Here is an 18759-nt window from a genome sequence, read left to right on the forward strand (position 1 = left end):
ATGGTTGAAAAGGAGCATAAAACAAAAATAACAGATTGTAGTTTTTAATTGCTGAGAGCCATCAGATTCTTGGTTAAACAGGAGGTCAGTGGCTGGGGAGTCTGTATTTATAGGAAAAAAAAAATAGTGATTAGTTAGAAAGGTTGGCCACATTGTTATTTATTTAGTAGAGATTATTTAAATGTAAACTTGATAAGACATGATACAATCATACCTAGGTCAGGTACATTTTTCAAGTTCTTGTTTATTCAATGCATTCATAATGTGAGGCTTGCTCCAAAAGTACTGCCTCCTGTTTTATGATATTGCCCCATGATGTCAGAGACAGATGTTGGTATGGCAGTAGAGATTGAACCATCCCACCAATATTCTGTTACAGTTTGTTGCTATGCAACAGAAGGCAGCAGAGGGGCAGCCTGACAAAACGGTTTCTGACATGGAAGTGCATGTCAAGTAAAAGTGTGGAATTTAATTTCTCCATGTGGAAGAAATGGCACCCACTGACATTCATTGATGTTTGCTGAGCGTTTATGGAGACCCAGCAGTGGATGTGAGCAAACTGAGGTGGTGGGTGATGCATTTCAGCAGTGATGACAGATACAGTGGGGCTCTTCTACTGGTACAGATTGTTACGAGTGTAGCAGGCTGACTTTTGTTCATCCCTGGTGAAAATGCACAGCTAATGGTGTTGAAAGTATTGAAGAATATTGTTTTGTAGCTGACAGTTAGCTCTATCAAATAGTGTTATTGTGCTCTTTGTGTCTTTGTAGTTTGCATGTAAATAAGTAGGAGGCATTACTTTTGGAGCAACCTACATGCAGTACTGCACAGAATTTTGAGCCCTCCATTTCAAATGTCTTACAAAGTCAAAATTAGCAATTTAAAGCATTTTAGCATTCTTGTCCATGCATGGTGTGTTCTCTAACTGTAACTTAAGCTAATCTAGATAAAATTGCTTCTAAGGCTGCAGAAATAGGTTTGGATAGGTTCAGAACTAACTTTGGCTAAGTGGAAATAACTAAAATAAAGCAAAACTTGCTGAAGATTGTTCTCTTATCTTTGTAAATGGAAAGACTTGCCATTCACTTGCAACCTATTTTTCTTTATCATCATACAGCGCTTTCACAGCAATTCTTAAAAGACAGATTGACCAAGTTTTGTTGTTTTTTGACATAGGTTAATATATGCTGACGTTTATATATATAATGCAATATAATATATGCTGAATTCTAATATTCCTGATCTCATTACATAGTTGCTAATTGTTAATTTTTAATGAATCAAAGTTAAATTCAGAGCCTGAATTTTACAACTAAAAAATTAGGATGTGGACATAAGAACATGGCTTGCTCAACTCTTATTTCAGCGTAGGCATGTGATTACTTTATCAGTGAAATCTTAAATCCTGCATTTACATCCGATGTATGAAAAATATCTTGATAAGAATTTGAAGGAGACTAGACCTTATATTTTAAGAAATAGGTTATTACATTCCACCCACCGTGTTGCTCTTTCCTTCCCAACTTAGGTTTGAAAAATAATCTGTGTCTAAATAAGGAAGGGTGTCATGCTTTCCCCACTGTGACTGTTACGTAAACAGCCAGTGCTTTTGGGTGTATTCTGATCCTAATGGGTACACGGAAGCTAAAATAGAGCAATTTGCTTTCATATGAGGAATTTACATTTAATAAGTTCTATGAAAAAGAAATATCCTAAAGGAGTTGTTCTGCAATAAGTGTCGTAGTGATACTATTTTTATTATCGTTGGGCTGTCAAACTCCTACATTGCAGAATATAAAAAGAACATTAAAATATTGTGTTTAGTTAGTTGGTTTTTTAGATAGAAAGAGATCACATACTTGTGGTCATGGGTCCACTGGCTAGTCACTGATTAGCAAAAGTGAGCTTTAGCAAGTTCACTGTTTTTTTTTTCTCATGAGTGCTGTGGGAAGAGCTGAAATGGTAGGAGTTCCATTTCATTGAGAAGTGGTGAGGAATTTTGCTTCTTTGTCTTCTGAGCATGACTTTTTCGTATAGGAGCATGATTCATTTCTTCAGTTCTGCTTGCTTTGTGCAACTTCATTTGGCAAGGCAGTTGAGGTGATCTCTGTGGGCCATCCCTAGTTGGTGTAGGGATGGCTTTAGCTGTGCTGTGACCATGGGACAGAAAGTTGGATCTGGACCCCTTTGCCACCCATCAGTTGCAGATTACTTACACCAAGTCTGGCAGGCTGAAAGTGATGGGTTGAATGTCTTCTGTGTGATTGATCCTCAGGAACCAGAATTCCCTCAGCCTCCTAGAAGAACCTGAAGGAGGCAGGGAAGATGCTCCTCTCCAGGGTGGTCAAATGTCCCTCCTGCCAGGGCAGGGACCTGCAGCCCTGGTTCATGGCTGCTGCTGTGGGCTAAGCAGTGCATGCCTGCACCTATGCAAGCCAGTAGATTGAAATCTCTGCTGAAGTTGTTTCTGGAAACTAGCCCATCCATCTCCCCCTGTATCTATCTCATGGCCAGCATGAGTGCTTTTCACAGCAAATCCTCGTTACTCAAAGTGCTCCAGCAGGGCCCAGCTGCATGTGAGTGGGAGCAAAGTAATACAAAAGCCTGGATGGAGTTTGTACCTGCTGTGTGTTCCTGCCAAGCTGTGCAGAGTACTTCTACCACAGGAGCAAAACCTCCAGCTACTAAATATATTATTTGCCCACCACAAAGTTAATGTATCTGGTAGTTTCATTTGCTTTAAGATGTTTCTCAAAAAAGCCCTCTGCCCCCCAGCCACTTGCCTGTGAGTGCCAAGTGTGAAAGGAAGCTTTGCAATCTTTAATTCTTCAAAGTAGTGCTTTTGACAGTGGTTAGATGAAAAGCATACATTAAAGATGAAAGGGGAGCCATAAGTAGATCTTTGAGGAGAAGAGAGAAGCGTGAGCAGTGTAGAGGTGATGCAAAGTATGCACTGCCTAAGGTTGCCTGTTGCTTTTTTTTTTTCCTCATGGGGATCTTCTGTGTGTTTTCTTTTTTGACCTCAGGTTACTTGTCAGTAGGGCTGATGTTAGTAGGCCTTTAGAGCGTTAATATCTCAGCAGCCTTGTTTTCTTGCTTTTTTCACAATGGTTCATGAGTCATTTCCACACTGAACTTTTTACTGAATGAAAACTTGGCCAAACAGTATCCACAAAGCAATGTACAGAGTTCCTCTGTGCACATGGTTTACTGTCCTGTGGTATTGTGGTTTAATTCCGAGGGTTTAATGTTTGTCAGCCTCCTTAGGAGAAATCCACAAACACAGCAGTGCTTTTAACCAAAGCCACTGTAAATCTGAGGTCACGTTGTAAAGTCACCAAATTGCAAGTGATGTGAATGACTGGCCTTCATTTGCTTCCTCCAGAGGATCTGGGAGCACTCTTTGTGTTGAAGAATCACAGAAACCGTGTGTGCGTTTTTCAATTGGTGTGTTAGTTGTTTTAGCTGCCATATAGATTTCACAGGATGGTTTGGATACTTTGAGCTGTTATTTTGACTCCATAGGTTCTTGCAGTCTGTTCCCTCTTTAGCTGTTAACAGTTTATGTAGAAGGGATAAGAAATCAGGAGAGGACTAAAGGCAAATGTATTAACTAAGATACTACTTTCAATTTTTTTTTTTCAAATTTTCTTACTGGAAATGGTTGGATTTCAAGTTAAGTATTCATTTTAACCAAATATTCAAGCTAAGCAGATAACTGTTGTCTAGTTTGTCCATCATGAAAAGTACCTTCTGCTCCAAAGTTCAAAAAAGGGTTTCAGCAATCATTTTTGAAGAAAAGCATACATACCATGTGATTTCTGCAAAGGGAGAAATAAGCAGCCACTGCTGAGTTTAAAAAGGGATTTGCTGTAATGTTTACCTTCTGTGTGTGTAAATCTTCTGTGTTGTTCATCTTACTACATATTCATTGAAGCTCAACCAAGGTTAACTTTTTTCATTTACATTGATTAAAATAAGATTTCCCCATGTGTATTTTCAAGTTCTGAGACTGTTAATTTTTTATTGCTTTCTTCACCATCTTCTTAAAAATGAGAAGAATGCACCCAATGAAATTGTGTACTTACAGATGTGTACATGTATATGCATATCTAATCCTGAACAGATACACAGACTGTTCTGGAGGGATGGAAAATGGAATAGTGATCAGTAGCAATTAAAAATAATAATGTACATTCTCCCGTGTACAAATGTATCCTAGATGGTGCCACATGTGCCCAGGCAGCAAGAACTACTCTTCCTACTATAGGGCATGCAGAAAAACTAAAGCGAAAACTTGCAGATCTTGGGTAAGCATTCGTTACTTAAAATATTAATTTTATATAAAGGATTAAAAATAAAATTTCAAGGACATTTTCTAATATTTTCCAATATTGTTGTAGAGCTCCCTTGCGAAGAAGTTCAAACAAGGGCAAGAAGCGGAAAGAGAAAGAAGCTATTAGGGTGACCTGTGGCATTAGGTATGGTAAAAGATTGAGGATGCAAGAAATGGCATTCCAGAAATGTTGAGAAAATGTAGTTATTCCTAAAACTTGAACGCTGGCTGTCCCACTGCCTTCATAGAAATAAATTTTAAGCCTTGAAGCAACCTGTTGAGCTTACAAACCTAGATTTCTTAACTAACGGATGGCTAACCAATAATCTAAAAATACTTGGAGATTTTCTAACTAGTGCTACTACATCTATTGATTAGATTTGCAGAAATAGTTAATTAGAGCTGGCCTACAAGATGCATACACACAGACAAACACTAAGTTATTAATAGCCTTCATTCAGAAACTTTGACATGAGTCCACATATTTTGGAGGAAAAAGTCCCAAGAGCAAGGCTGAGCAGCAGATATTCCCTGCAGCTTCACTGTGCCCACTTCAGGAATGCTTTCAGAAGGTTTTGTTTCTGAGAATGAACATCATAAGTTGAAAGCAGACAGAAGAAATACAGACTGCATTGGTCATGTCACCAACTAACTCTCAGGCAAGGAATTTTGAATTATCTGTGAGATTTGATGAGACCACACCATCAGCATCTGGCCTCTGAATAAATAAATGAGCATTCAGAATGGCAGGAAGCAGAGCATGGTGTGGATTTTTAATGAAGGTCTCCTTGTATAGTGATGAGTCTGACATAGACCCATCCAGAGAGGCCATACCTGGCTCCAGGTATGAGAGGCAAGCATTTAGATAGACATCAGGAGTGCTAAGCAAACATAATATATTCTGAAAGTCCTAAGGTTCTAGCAACTCTAAATTTTTCTGAACATAAAATAATGCAAAAGAAAGCACACACGATAAAAGAGCTTGCTAAAGAAAGCAAAGTTCTCATGCTATTCCAAAAATGTATGCATTTGAAAAACTGTAGCAGCTTGGAGAGTTTTGCTGACAGTCTGACACATAGAGTCCCAGGGACAAGTCTCCTTAAAATCACAGAAGCAGAAGAAATGTTACACTTCTGACATACCCCTTCAGGCATACTGTACTGAATTGCAAGTTTCCTGTTCTAACACAGCATACACTCACATTCTGCACATATCTGGCAGGATCTTTGGTGATCTTATAGCATTCAGCGTCTCTGTGCTGGTGTCAGAACAAACTGTAGCAATCATTTCTGCTTGCATTGTATCCTACAGTTAATGTTCTTCGCTGTACTTCCGTACTGGAAGAGGGATTTGTTAAACCAAACACTCTGCACCTGTGCTTAGCTGTAAGGCAGCTGGTGCCCTTAGCAGGGTATTAACACCAGGTGGCATTTAACTACCAGACAGGTTGGGAAGAAGGAAGGTATGCTTCTTTATAAGTTCCTGATACCAACATAGTACGTTACAGGTGTTAATGAAATCCAGCAGGTGTCTTCCTTAGAGGAAGCAGATATCAGCATAAGATGATCAGTTGCTTATGAGACCCTCTGATAAATCAGCTATTTGCACTGTTTGTCACTGAGTATTTCTGAGTTTGGAGACGGTTGTTAAAACCAAAGTTGAGTACTATGAAACTCAAAATTCATGAGCACTTATAATCCTTGCTGTGCTTCTGTAAACTGAAATGTTGTTGTTTTAGTGTAACTTTTTAAACACCAGTTGTCACTTCCTTTGTTAGTAACTCCAAAGAATTTGCCTGAGAAAAATCTGAGGATGTTTTCTTTACAGTCCAAAGCTGTATAAGCTCTTTGAAAGAAGGAAGATGATGATCAAAAGACAGCATCCTGTTATAATTATTTTTGTCTATTAGAGCATTAGAGATTGATGTAGAATTAATCACGCTGTCAGATATATGTTGCAAGCATTATTTTAGCATGGAAAAAAAAAAACACTACCAAAAAACAACTGAAGATGTGTAGAAGAAAATCTTGAATTATTTCTGAAGACTATCACTGATGTTAAATATATAAACAAATTCCCCCCATTTAAGTAGAAAGCACGTATTCTTACGTTCCTCAGCCTGGAGCTATAGGTGATTTAGACACTGTCATTCTTTGTCTTCTTTCAAGCAATATTGGAGCACAAGGAGGGAGTACAGGGCTGTATCAGATACATCTTCATTTAAGAAGCCAAAGGGAGAGAGGATTCTGGTTCTGCCTTGCTGTCTGGGGGTTCTCTGGCAGCTTCCATTTCATCCATACAGAAAAGAAGCTTCCCAGTGCCAAGAGCTAGTGATTATATCCATAACGATTTAGAAGCTGACCATAAGTTAGAAGTGAGGGAAGATTTATATACTGTTACTATGAAAAAGTGAGCTGATATCAAATGTTTATTTCATTCTTTTCTATAGTTGTATTTTTAATATTTAATTAAACAAAGAAATAAAAAAACAACAACAAGATGTCTCTCAGTATTTAGCTGTTGTAACAAAGACACATCTATGTAGGTGTGTGCAAACACACCTGGTTCCTTCTGCCTGTGCTCCAAAATGAAGCCAGACCTGTCAGGGAAGCAGAGCCTGCCTGGGTCAGTGCTGAGTCCAAGCCCCAGTGGTACCAGCAGTGTGTGGCTTGGTTCACACCAAAACACAGGGACACAGGCATTTTGTGCAGCATCTGTCTTCATTTGCTGCATGCGTGTTATCTGAAGAGCTAAAGTTAGAAAACAAATCAAAAGAACACACTTTTCCTTTTGTTACAAGAGAGATTTCAAGACTATTACCAGCTGCATGCCACTGTGGTGATTAGTCACAGTTTCATGGAATGTCATTATTTTTTGCAATTAACTACCTCTGCAGCATTTTTTCGTATTTTATACTCTAACACAAATTCCTGTTCCTTTCTCTTACGCAGGACCACCAGAGAGATGCTGCAGAAATCAGCCAGCAGTAAATCTTTAACAGAACGATCCTCCTCTCTCCCACACTGTGTACCATTCACACGGTATGGAGAGAGTGGCAAGGGATCCAATTCTTCTAGCAACCTGCCGTCACCTACCAGCTCAACAGAACCTTCCTCTGAAAACATAAGCCCAGCTAAAAAAGGGTCAAAGGTAGAAAATAAGAACTACCTTATTCCCACTGTGTTGAGTGGCATAATTGGCTTCGTGTTTCTGGAAGAAGAACGGGCCAATATGTTAACACTACAATAAACAGTGCATGGTGTTCATTGTACGGTAAAAGCTCATCTGAACAGAGCATCTCCATCATTGTACCATTCCACATTCTATCTTTTTATTCTGTCTTTCTCTTAATGTACATTAATTCAGTAAACTAACCGTGGTGTGCTGTACTGTAGCAAACGCAAGTGGTGCCAGTGGAAGTTAGCATTTGGATCCACTGAACAAATGCTAGATTTGTGTATTCAGTGATAGATACGTTCTGCATTCTTCAGGACTGATTGCAGGAATACCTACCTGTTCTTAATGTATTCAGATGAGATGTTTGCAAGTGAAGAAATGTTGTATGCCGTCAGTCGTTTGCCTTTTTCTCCCCCAGTACTGAAATCTGCTTGTCATGCATGCGTGGATGTTGGATTTAATTCTGTATATGAAGATGCTCAAACTATAAATAGGAGCTACTGCAGTTTAATACAGCTGTGTGATTCCTTTCTATGTGCATGAATGTTTCAGCATGATAACTCATTATATAACCCTTAGTTATAGTACTGTACTTCCTTTTTCTTGTGTATTTTCACTTCTGGAAAGTATTTCTCTGCCTTTATCCTTTTATAACTTGTAACAGTTTACTTTTTGCATTGGTCTTGTAAGAGGAAACAATATATTGATATAGTTCTCAACCTTATATACAGGAATTTGAATCAGCTGATCAGCTACTCAGTTTCTTTTTATAAGAAAGATGAGGGTTAGACATGTAAATCCTTTTTATGCTGTTAAACAAATACTGAGTAAAAATAATTTTGAAATGGGAAAAAGCATTGCTTCTTACAATTACTGTTAAACTGTGAAGATTGTTTTGTTCTGTGTTCCTTTGTCCTGCTCTCCCATTATTAGTATTATTAGCAGGCTTCAGCTATTTTGTGTGTTTCTCTTAGACAAAGAAAAAGGCTAAAATTAATCATAAATGTGAAACTTACACAAAAGAGAGGTAAAATAAAAATCAGAATAGTTGAGAGGAAGAAGGTGTTCTTCACGGAGCAGGAGTTGGAGCTGTTGAACGGCCTGAGGATGCTGTAGGGGCACAAAGTGTTCAGACTTTCTTGTCTTCTCTAAGGAGATGAGAAAAGCAGGACGTTTATTCTGAACATAGGTGTGAGAAAACTGAACAGCAGAGCTTTTTGATTGTTTCTTGTCCTCTCTTGCAAGCTCTTAAATTTCCAGTACCTATGCAGTTGGAATTCCAGGAGACCTCATGAGGACCATCACTTGGTGTTTTTAGAAGGCCTATTGTTATCAGATAAAATACATCAGATTTTGGAGGGGAGATAAAAAAAATATATGTTATTGTTCTTTTTGGTTTTGATGTTTGGATCCATTTTTTAAAATTGAATGACAAAGATGGATCAGATTTGTTATTTATTTAGATGACAGAGGAAAAATTAGAGGTCTCAAAAGAGTTAACAAAGGTCACTGCATCGTCAGCTGTCTATTCAATTGAAATGAAATTTCATGGTGACTTGTTTTAGATTTTAGTTGTTGTGGTTCTCAAATCCAACTTTGCCACTTTAAAATGTTAATTTTTGTATTCTTCTAATGATCATGTTGCTGCATTCCTGGAAAAAGGCACACACTCTTGCTATTGTTTACTACAAGATGTGATGTTTGTTATTAATTTCTTAGGAAAAAAATGATCTTTGTTTTATGGTTACTACTTCAGTACTTAACATTCAGCATCCAAATGTATCTTTTGCTTTCAACCTGATTTTTTTCAAGAAGTATAGGCAAAGAGGGAGGAATCAGAAATGGCTTCACAAGATATTCTCCTTGCTCTTTTAATAGCAGTTTTCACTTCCGTCTGCTAATTAATCCTCTGACCTTCTCTTTCTACTACTGCTATGCTTGTCTTGAAGATATGAAGGACAGCAGCATGTTATTGATTAACCAGCGGAAGCAATAACTTATCTGCATGATGATATCCAATTCCCTAAGTGCAAGTCTATGAACTGCTTTCAGACCACTTTGCTACTCACTGAGGCATTAAGCTGGCAGAGCAGTCTCTTGAAGTACACAGTGGTAAAGCATATAGCATGTTCTATTCGTCATTAGCAATGCAAAAGATTAAGCTTCCTCATGTGTATCCTAATGATTTGGTAAGCAATTGAAATCACTCCTGAACTGTGCCAACCTGGAAGACAGAAAAGCAATTTCCCTTTTAGATGCACATTTGAGATCATTTGTTTATTCTAAATTATCTTTTTTTCCTTACAGAATTTCACATTCAATGATGACTTCAGTCCCAGCAGCACAAGTTCAGCTGATCTGAGTGGTTTAGGAGCAGAACCCAAAACCCCAGGTTTCTCACACTCCTTAGCACTATCATCAGATGAGGTATGTTGCTGGAATTGTTTAAAGTGGGAAATGATTGTCTTATTTCTCCCACAGCATTTGGCTTGATAATTACTCAAGCAGTGAAGGGATGGTTTTAGGTGTATAAAGGGAGAAGAAAATGAATTAACCTTAGTTTCAGTATTTTAATTTTTCTTGTTCATACAATAATTATTTTAAACAATTGGCCTATGGTATTATTGTAGGATCGTTATGCAGTATTGTTAAATGCAGCTGGTTTCTTAAGAGCTGCTCTATCCTCACACATTTCAATACACTGTTCCTGCATTCTGTATGTATACGTGTGGACCTATGTATACGTACACTAAAATAGACATAATTGAGACAGTTTTGAGATGATAAAGATGCAGTGTAATTGGATAAACATAGTTAAAATGTAAAGCACCTGCATCTAAACTATTTTTACCATGTAAATTATATTAAAATAATAATGAGCTGTACATGCAGTTATTGTGTATTCTGTACCTCAATGTGTATATAGTGATTAGAGTGTGTATGTGTCAATCCAGTTTGCGTTCTTTGTGCTTGCTTTGCACATACACAGTGGATTTTGAGTTTGATTCTTCAAACTAGATGGCTTTTGACCTGTGAAAATTTGAAAAAGCATTTCTAACCCTATAAATAAGTGACATTGAATGGAATATAATATATTGAACACACATTTCTAAGATACTTGTTGTTTGGCTCAATTGTCAGTGAAACTGCACAGTTTGACACCTCGCTGTACATCCATGCATTTGTCCTCTTACAAACGCTGAGTAAGAACTTTGTATTTTTCGCTTGAGGTTTGAGCCAGGGGTTTTTTTAGAGAGGAGGAACTTCAAGAATCTGTGGCTTCCTTTCTTTTCAGTAACAAGTGTTATTACTGCTGTCATGTTTTGCGCAGGTTTAAAGAATGAGAGCCATTCTGTGCCAACCCCGTTTGCCAAAATGGAAGTCTGCGAGGCCAGTCATTCTTTAGCACTTACCACAGATTAGAAAGTGTAAACGTTTAGAAGAATGATAGGAGAGTAGTAGGTAGGAGACTGCATATACTGTGAATTACTGAAAACATTAAAGAGATCATTTATACTTTGTTTAGTATTAATACTACCTTGAGAATACTTTTCATGCTTTTATAATTTTCCTTCCCATTTTATCAAATATTTTATTGTGACAGTGCCCTGTTCCCACTGAAACTAAACAGAACTAGTAGTTGGAAAATGCTTTCATCTGGCTTGTATCTATTTGGATGCTTCTAAAATTCCATGTTTGAATAGGTCTATAAAAATGAACAGGTTTTCTCTGTACTCTGTATTGTACCAAGTTGTGCCCTGGCATGGTGAGGCTGCTGCTTGGACGTGATGTGGTGCATTGCTGCAAGCGCTCTCTCGCTCATGGTTCTTGGGCAGACTTCACGTAATTATTTGAAGCAGAATGAGAGGAAAGGACAGGGAGGGAACCCAGGTCCTGAGGTCTGTTGTTTTCTAAGCAGTTTTTGCTCTTGCAATTGGAGCCATCAGGCAAGGTGCCACTGGTTCCAGTGTGTCGAGACTATCAACTCATGGGGCTTCATTGGCACAATCTCTGGCTTAGCTGCCAAATCGTGTGTGTGCTGAGCTTTCAACATAACCTCTCTGCTTCTGGAAGTAATTTTTTTTCAAAGAAATCTCTGTTTTTTGAGTAGCCTTATCTGTTTTGCAAATCTTGGTGCTACCCTTGCCCAAACTTTTACATGCTGTTACATGTTCTGTATTTTGTTTCTATAATGCTTTTCTTTCCCATTTCTTTGTTGCTCCCTCACTCAGAGCCTGGATATGATTGATGATGAGGTGAGATACCAGTGTGCTGTTGTGGTGAATTGTGTGACCATTGCGTGGCAATGTACTGTCTCATTTGCAAATTTGCACTTCTTGTTTCCCTGTGTTGTGTGGCAAATCCCCTTGTTTGAGCGCAACACAGATATCATTGGCTCCTCCTGCCTTGTCTTCAGCTCCACTCTTTCCAAGGCCATGGCAAATTGCAGCTTTTGTGGTATGTTAGAAGGGGGAGGAGGGCCCGTGCCAGAGCACACCCACAGGCCAAGCATCAGCTGCACTGAGGTTCTGCTGGCTGCTGGAAAAGGAAAAGGCTGTGCTTACACTGTCTTTACCCCATCCCTGAGAAATGGATGGCCAGAGGCTGAAAGAGCTCCCAGCATCATCTAACCCAGTGGTAAAGCTGTTCAAACAGGAGACAGCTGCAGCAGCCTGTAGCAGCTGCTGTGCTGGCTGAAGTTTCCACAGAGTGGCTTTTGTTTCAGGCCCCACCAGCTTTCCCTTGGGTGGAAGGAAGTGGCAGAGAGGACACTCAGGGCTGAAGCAGCTGAAGGCCCACCTGCCCCTCCTGGTGGTTTGTGCTCTTCTCCTGGGCAGCACAAAATGTGGAGAGCAGGGCGGAGGCTGTGGGATTGCTGTGTGTTCTTTACTGTTCCTGTGTCATCCCATAGTCTTCTGTAGGTAGCATCGGTCTCGTTGGCTGTTTGGTGTCACCACTTTGAACTTCAGAATGGTTTTTGTGAGGCTTTTTTTTCCCCCTAAATTTCTTGTTTTGCAACTTAAACACATAATAAAGATCAACGAGTGTGCCTGGGAAGCGGATTGCAGAATACACTGCATCCATTAGAAACCTTGTAACTTGAAGGATAAAGATCTTGTGAGGGAGTGGGAGCAGTTCCACCTGGCCATTTCAACTCCTTTGGATTAAAAGGAATGCCAGTTCCTTTCTCCTGTTTATCAATAGAAATTTTTTAGGTACCTTGCGTCAATTCTTAGATACCTGGTTAGATACAGGAGCAATCAGTGCAGCTAATTTGTTGTTACAGTAGTATAAGGGTAATAGGGGTACCTCTGTTCTGACGCTGGCGGTTTGTGCAGAAAAATGCAACTGCTGGTCAGTGTTACCCTTTTAATAACAAGGCGGCACATTTTTGTCACAGATCCTCGATGACGGACAGTCTCCAAAACACAGTCAGTGCCAGAACCGGGCTGTTCAGGAGTGGTCTGTGCAGCAGGTTTCCCACTGGTTAATGAGCCTGAACCTTGAACAGTACGTTTCTGAATTCAGCGCCCAGAACATTAATGGGGAGCATCTCCTTCAACTGGATGGGAGTAAGCTTAAGGTAACTGACTGAGCGGAATGCAAGGTTAGCTGTATTATTTATTGTCACTTGAGATCGAGGAATTAAGAATTCTGCCAGAAAGCAGAGGGCTTCTGTATGTGGAATGATGATAGACTTGAGCTATGTGCATAGAGTAGAAAGCCACAGCAGCATTCAGAGAAATTCTCATGTGCACTTACGTTCAGCAGCTTCAGAAACAGAGGGAATGGCTTTGTGAAAACTCTGGGTAGGTATAGTGTACCAGTGTTTACTGCATAAATCATAAGGGACCATATATAAGTGGTATTTACGTGCACATATTTCTCATCCAGCTCCGTTTTACAACAGGGCAATTCATAGAAGATTGTAAATAAAAATACATCTGAAGTAGCAACTGTAAAATGGACTACTATGATACTGGAGTCAAAAGCTGGACACCAATTGGACTATGTTAGAATTAAATACAGTTCTGATGTATAAGTATGAATTAGTTCATGCAGTGAAAATATGAGCCCAGTTTTATCAAAAATAATTACAGGAAGGATTTGGGGGAGGCTCAGCATATCTGAAAGTCAGAATTCAGTGTTTCCTCTCTGAAACATCACTAAAAAAGTTGGAAGACAGCAAGGAAACTTCTGACTAAGGAATAGCAATGAGAATTGGGAAGTCTTGTTCTTTGTAGACTTAGATGACCTCAGGCAAATAGTTTAATATTTCTTTTCCTCCATATCTCAGTGAAATGAATATAGTAGAACTTTGGTTGCAGAGAAATCTCCTTTAATATTCTATAAGTGGAAAGGATGGAAACTATTTCAGAAGTATAAAATACTATTAAAATTTGACTTTGGTAGTCAATATCACAAATTTGTTCAGTTGTGATCATCTTCTCTCTGAGAAGAGTTTTTATCAGGATATAAAAAATAGGAAAAAAAACAGTGATAAACTACATGAAAATCTTTTTAAATTTTGTTTTCCCCCTCTCAGGCTCTTGGTATGACATCTTCCCAGGACAGGGCAATCGTTAAAAAAAAGCTAAAGGAAATGAAAGCATCTCTGGAGAAAGCTCGCAAAGCCCAAGAGAAAATGGAAAAGCAAAGGGAAAAGCTTCGGAAGAAGGAACAAGAGCAACTGCAGAGGAAATCAAAGAAAACAGACAAGTCTTCGTCAGAAGCAACAGAGGGCACTAATGAGCAGTGATAAGCAGAACTGCTGCTGGGTTTGTAACGTGGAGGCACTTGGAGGGGAAGAGAAACTCGCACCCACTCTGGTCCCCTTCAGCTTTCTTGCGTTCATTACACGAGTGTGTACAGAGAAATGGAGCTATACATAGAATGACCGGGGAACTTTATCTTGTGTAGTTTTATTTTCCTGCATATCTTGTTCTCGCTCGTTGTTGTTGCCATGTTAAACAACCCCAACCCTACGGTTTGTTTTGTTGTTGTTGACAGCTGACAGATTTTATATTTGTGTGGCAGTGTTTCCTTTCAAACTACTCTTTTCTTTTGAGCTCTGTGTGTTCGGTCACTTCAGTAACCAGCATGATGCTGAGGAGCATGGTCCACTGCTTCACCTCTTCTGAACACGATGGCCAGTCAAAGCGATTGGTGAACGCTTACGCATCTGAGTAAAAGGATTTTCCTCTGTCTGAAAGGAGATGACTTACTTAACTTTCTAACTGGAATTTCCGCTTCTCTGCAGTGTTTTGATACTCAATTCCGTCTACTGGAGTAAGTTTCATCTTGCAACAGTACGTTGAAGTGACACTGCTCTGGAAACACAACTGTTCCGTGACTTCTTAATATACACTGGAGATAAAGACAGGAGAGTGGATATCCCCCCTGGGTAAAAGACAGGAGGTGGAACTCTTTCTGTTAACTGTACAGTAGTTAATCCAGGAAGGAGGCAAAGCCTTAAACGATTATGTGGGTTTACACAGAAATCTGAGGATAACATTTATCCTTTAGATATCTGAGCAAGGATGAATTTCTATCTAGAGCACAGCGTATAGATCTGTATAAATTTCTTTGTGCTCCCAGTGTGTAGGTAACTTTCTTATAGCACACTGTGCTTTCTTTTTCATGTATTTTGAACAGGAAACTGGGCTTGTTTTGTTTTGTTTTGTATTTTTTTTTTCCCAAGAAAAACACATCTTCAGGTGCGTTCTCCAATAAGCATTGGAAGTATATGTTTTGTGCTGTGCTGTTACGAAGCTGTCATTGGAAATGATTATCAAAGTTGAGTCTGCTGAAGACTTTCAGTTTTTACAGAAGTGCACTTTAAGCAGAGGAAGAAGAGGGATTCTGGTTAGGATTGAATTCAGTACGTTGCTTCTAAGATCAGTGCTGCCTTGGAGGCGAAGGTTACTAAATCCAAAGCTGCCATGTATTAACTGTTTTGATTGATGTGTTTAAAGAATATCTCTACTGAAACCTGAATTTTTAGGCATGGGCTGCAGAACAATTGGATGGTTTAAAAGTCTTGTTACATATGCTAGAGGTTCCTGTTCTCCCAGCCTGTTAAGTCCATTGGTGAAGCCTGCTGAATAGTTTTGACTGTGACAGAAGCAGAGCATAACTCGCGCTGGGTGATGTTAGTGCCTCTTAAGAGTGGTATTAAAATATTCAGTATTGCTTCAAAAGAATGAAAAGACAAATGGCAAATATCCATCACAAGAAACTGGAGGTGTTACCTTACTGCTTTTAGTCAGAGCTAACTGTGCAGCAGCATTTGTATTTGAGAAACATCACTTTCTGTTTGTGCATTCTGAAAGTTGCAGCCTTCATCTGGCCAGTCATGCTACCATGGAAATTGTTTAAGATGTTGATGCAAAGGTGCAATCTTGAACTTTAAATTTGCTAACGTTGAATTTCTTGGAAGAAAATGTTTGTTTTAGTTTGGCTTGGCTTCTCTCTTGCTCTCTTGCTCTCTTGTACTTTATGACATTCAGATTTGCCTGTCAAGTTCTCTGAAATTCAGATTTGAAACAGTTGGGGTGCAATGTTTAGAGTTAAATGTCTTCAATCATAATCATTTCTTTGATGTGTAGAATGATCTACACTGACAGAGCCTACTGCATTCAAAGCTACTACACAGCATATCTACTTAGTCTTACCTTAGTTTTTGCTTCCAAATCCAATTTCTACAAGTTTCTGATGTATATTTTTCTCAAACATAAGAACAAAACTACCATCAGAGATACTTTCTAATATTTCTAATGGCTTCTGATATTTTTCTTGAGATAGACCACGGGCAAAAATAGACAAGAATTCCACATTGGAGTGAATATTTGTGCACTCTCTGTTGGAAAAAATACACAAAAGTTTTAACAGCCTGATAAAAGTAGCATTAGGAGGTTATAAATTTGTACTCAAGTGAGAGAAGTTATCTGGAAGAAACTGGAAATTTCATATTTTAAATACAATGTTGATAAAATGCATTTAATGTTTTTAAGTTATGTTTACATTATAGTCATGTTTAAGTGGTTGTATGCAGTAATCTGAGGTGGTGTCCCTGCTTTATGTTGTCTGTGTTCCTAGGAACCTGAGCAGGCTGCTTGGCATTATATGTTGTTTTCATTCTTGAAGCTTAGAAAAGTGCCTCGTTAATCTGTTTGTAAATCAGGTTCTTAGTCTACAGAAAAACTAATTTGACCTACTGAAATCCTTACAGTATTTGTGTGGTTTTTATTGCTGTGTGGTAATGTTACTACGTTAGTCTCCAATTAAAAAAAAAAAAAGAAATTAAAAAGCAGTAGCTTAAAGTTAAAGTAAAATCATAAAATGCATACTGATCAATACATGGAAACAGAACAAACCAAGCAATGTCAGGAGTTTGCTCCTCTTTCTGTGATAAAAGAGATTTATATGGTTCCTTTTATTACGATCACATTTTGGGGGCACGGACAAATGTCACTGGACTACAGACATAAAGAGCAGTGCAGTCTGAAACCTCTCTTGCTGTTCTATAGGATGTTTAAAGCTGTGTTGCATTTCTTCCCCTTTTATTGTGTAACAGCACCTATGAAACAGAAGATGAAGTTGTCTCATCGTCATGAACTTAAATTTCCTGTAAACAAATGCTAAGTCAGACTTACGGTTTTGTGTGTGTATGTAATAAGAAACACAGAACTCCACGCTAGATGACTGCAAAGACTTTCTCTTGGCTCACCTGCAGGAGTATCTGTAGCCCATTTTTGCATCATTCTTGCAGTTTTGGATGTGCTGACAGAGCGCTGTGCAGGCAGCTCGGTGGTTCCAGGCCTGTGCGATGCCCATGCCTGCTCCATGCCCAGCTGCCCACGGCTGGCAGAAGGTGACTGCTGCTGGGGCAGCACCAGGATGCTTCTGGGATCTTTGCTTCTGTTGCCATGGTAGTGCCCATCTGCCTGCATGCACACATCTGGCTTGTGAAAGAGTGCAGGTGTAGCCCGCGGAGCAGAAAGGAGAGCTAGCTGGAACTCGGAAAAGCAGAAAGTAAGAGATGCAGCATGGCAGGTTACTGGAGTCCTGAAGTCCTGCACTGAGGTTCAGGGGGACCGCAGTGGCTCTTTGCTCTATCCAGGTCTCTGGATCTCTCTTCCAGCTCATGTTTTCCCCCGTGAGACATGAGTTACAGCTCCCAGTAAGGTTTCCATCTGCCTGGGCAGACCGGGACCAGGTATGAGGAAGGAGCTCAGGCTGGTATGTGCAGTGCACAGGGCACTGCTCGCTACTGCATGTACTTCACCCAGTGGTCCCAGCAGGAGTGGTGGTGCTCACTGTTGGTAGAGCCTATTCTACCTCATGGGCTACAGCTGTCTAGCAGACCAGCAGCCATTACTAAGAAGCTGAACAGAATTAGGTGATGTTTGTCTCTCAGCGTATGCAAATCTGATTTAGTTTTGATTCTTTTTGCTAAGGCATCTGTTGTGCCATGACTCTGGTCTGCTGCAGGGATACTGCGAAGATCCAGGTTTTACAAGAATTACTGAGCAGGCAATTCTGAGGTTTGCCTGTCTTCTGCTCTCATTAGCATTCACCTAGCATCAGGATTTCTAACACCCCAGCTGCTTGCTTTCATCTAAGCCTCCTGCCTCTCAAGCTGCTCCACCTCTGAGCTGCTCGTGTGCTGGCAAATAAGAGGTGGCTGACATTGTGTCATCCCAGCACTGAAAAGCAAAAGAAGAGCTTCACATATAGCCAGCTGTGGGTCTTGGAAGGCTCTGCAGTGTGGTCTGTGCTGTTTCTCAGTGCTGAAGTTTAAGGGAAGTTTGCAGGAATTAAATCATGTGTTAATTATTTAGCCACATGTTTACGGTGGAAAACTACTGTCAGAAAGGAAAAGCTGATTTTGTTTTTTTGAGGTGTGGCCTCTTCCCCTGCAGTGTCATCCAAGTGGCGGAGAGGCTGAACCCTTTCTGTAGCAATTCCCTCCTCCCTTGCTTCCCTCATTTAAAACCTCAGGAAACCAAAGCTGTGAGCCAGAACACTGAAAAAAAAAAAATGATAAAAGCAGGCACACGCTTAATGAACTTGGAAGTCTTTAGCAGCTGAGTGCAGGAGGCAGTTGGATGGGTCCATTTGGGGTTTGTTAACAACAGAAAATAATGAAGTGGCTCAGTCTTTCCAGAAATGAAGAGGCCAAGTGATTGTGGCTTGGGCCCTCTTGAAATGAACAGGCGTGAGTCTGTGTGTGTGTGTGTACG

The 18759-nt window shown here is 39.7% G+C and overlaps 1 protein-coding gene across 2 annotated transcripts; it reads left to right on the forward strand.

Annotated features, from left to right (window-relative positions):
- The first annotated feature begins 749 nt into the window (after positions 1-749).
- Positions 750-18557, forward strand: LOC104911406 (neurabin-1-like). 2 transcript variants are annotated; one of them, XM_031553885.1, is made up of 7 exons: positions 750-4310; positions 4404-4481; positions 7288-7486; positions 9821-9940; positions 11746-11769; positions 12915-13097; positions 14061-18557. In XM_031553885.1, exons 3-7 carry the CDS (start codon positions 7301-7303, stop codon positions 14271-14273), a joined length of 726 nt encoding a protein of 241 aa, XP_031409745.1. In that variant the 5' UTR covers positions 750-4310; positions 4404-4481; positions 7288-7300; the 3' UTR covers positions 14274-18557. The 2 variants fall into 2 exon arrangements, with proteins under 2 accessions (XP_031409745.1, XP_031409746.1); XM_031553886.1 differs by lacking the exon at positions 11746-11769 and having other exon boundaries at positions 757-4310.
- Positions 18558-18759: the final 202 nt, after the last annotated feature.

This window comes from Meleagris gallopavo, chromosome 6 (assembly GCF_000146605.3).
Source record: "Meleagris gallopavo isolate NT-WF06-2002-E0010 breed Aviagen turkey brand Nicholas breeding stock chromosome 6, Turkey_5.1, whole genome shotgun sequence".
Lineage (NCBI taxonomy): Eukaryota > Metazoa > Chordata > Aves > Galliformes > Phasianidae > Meleagris > Meleagris gallopavo.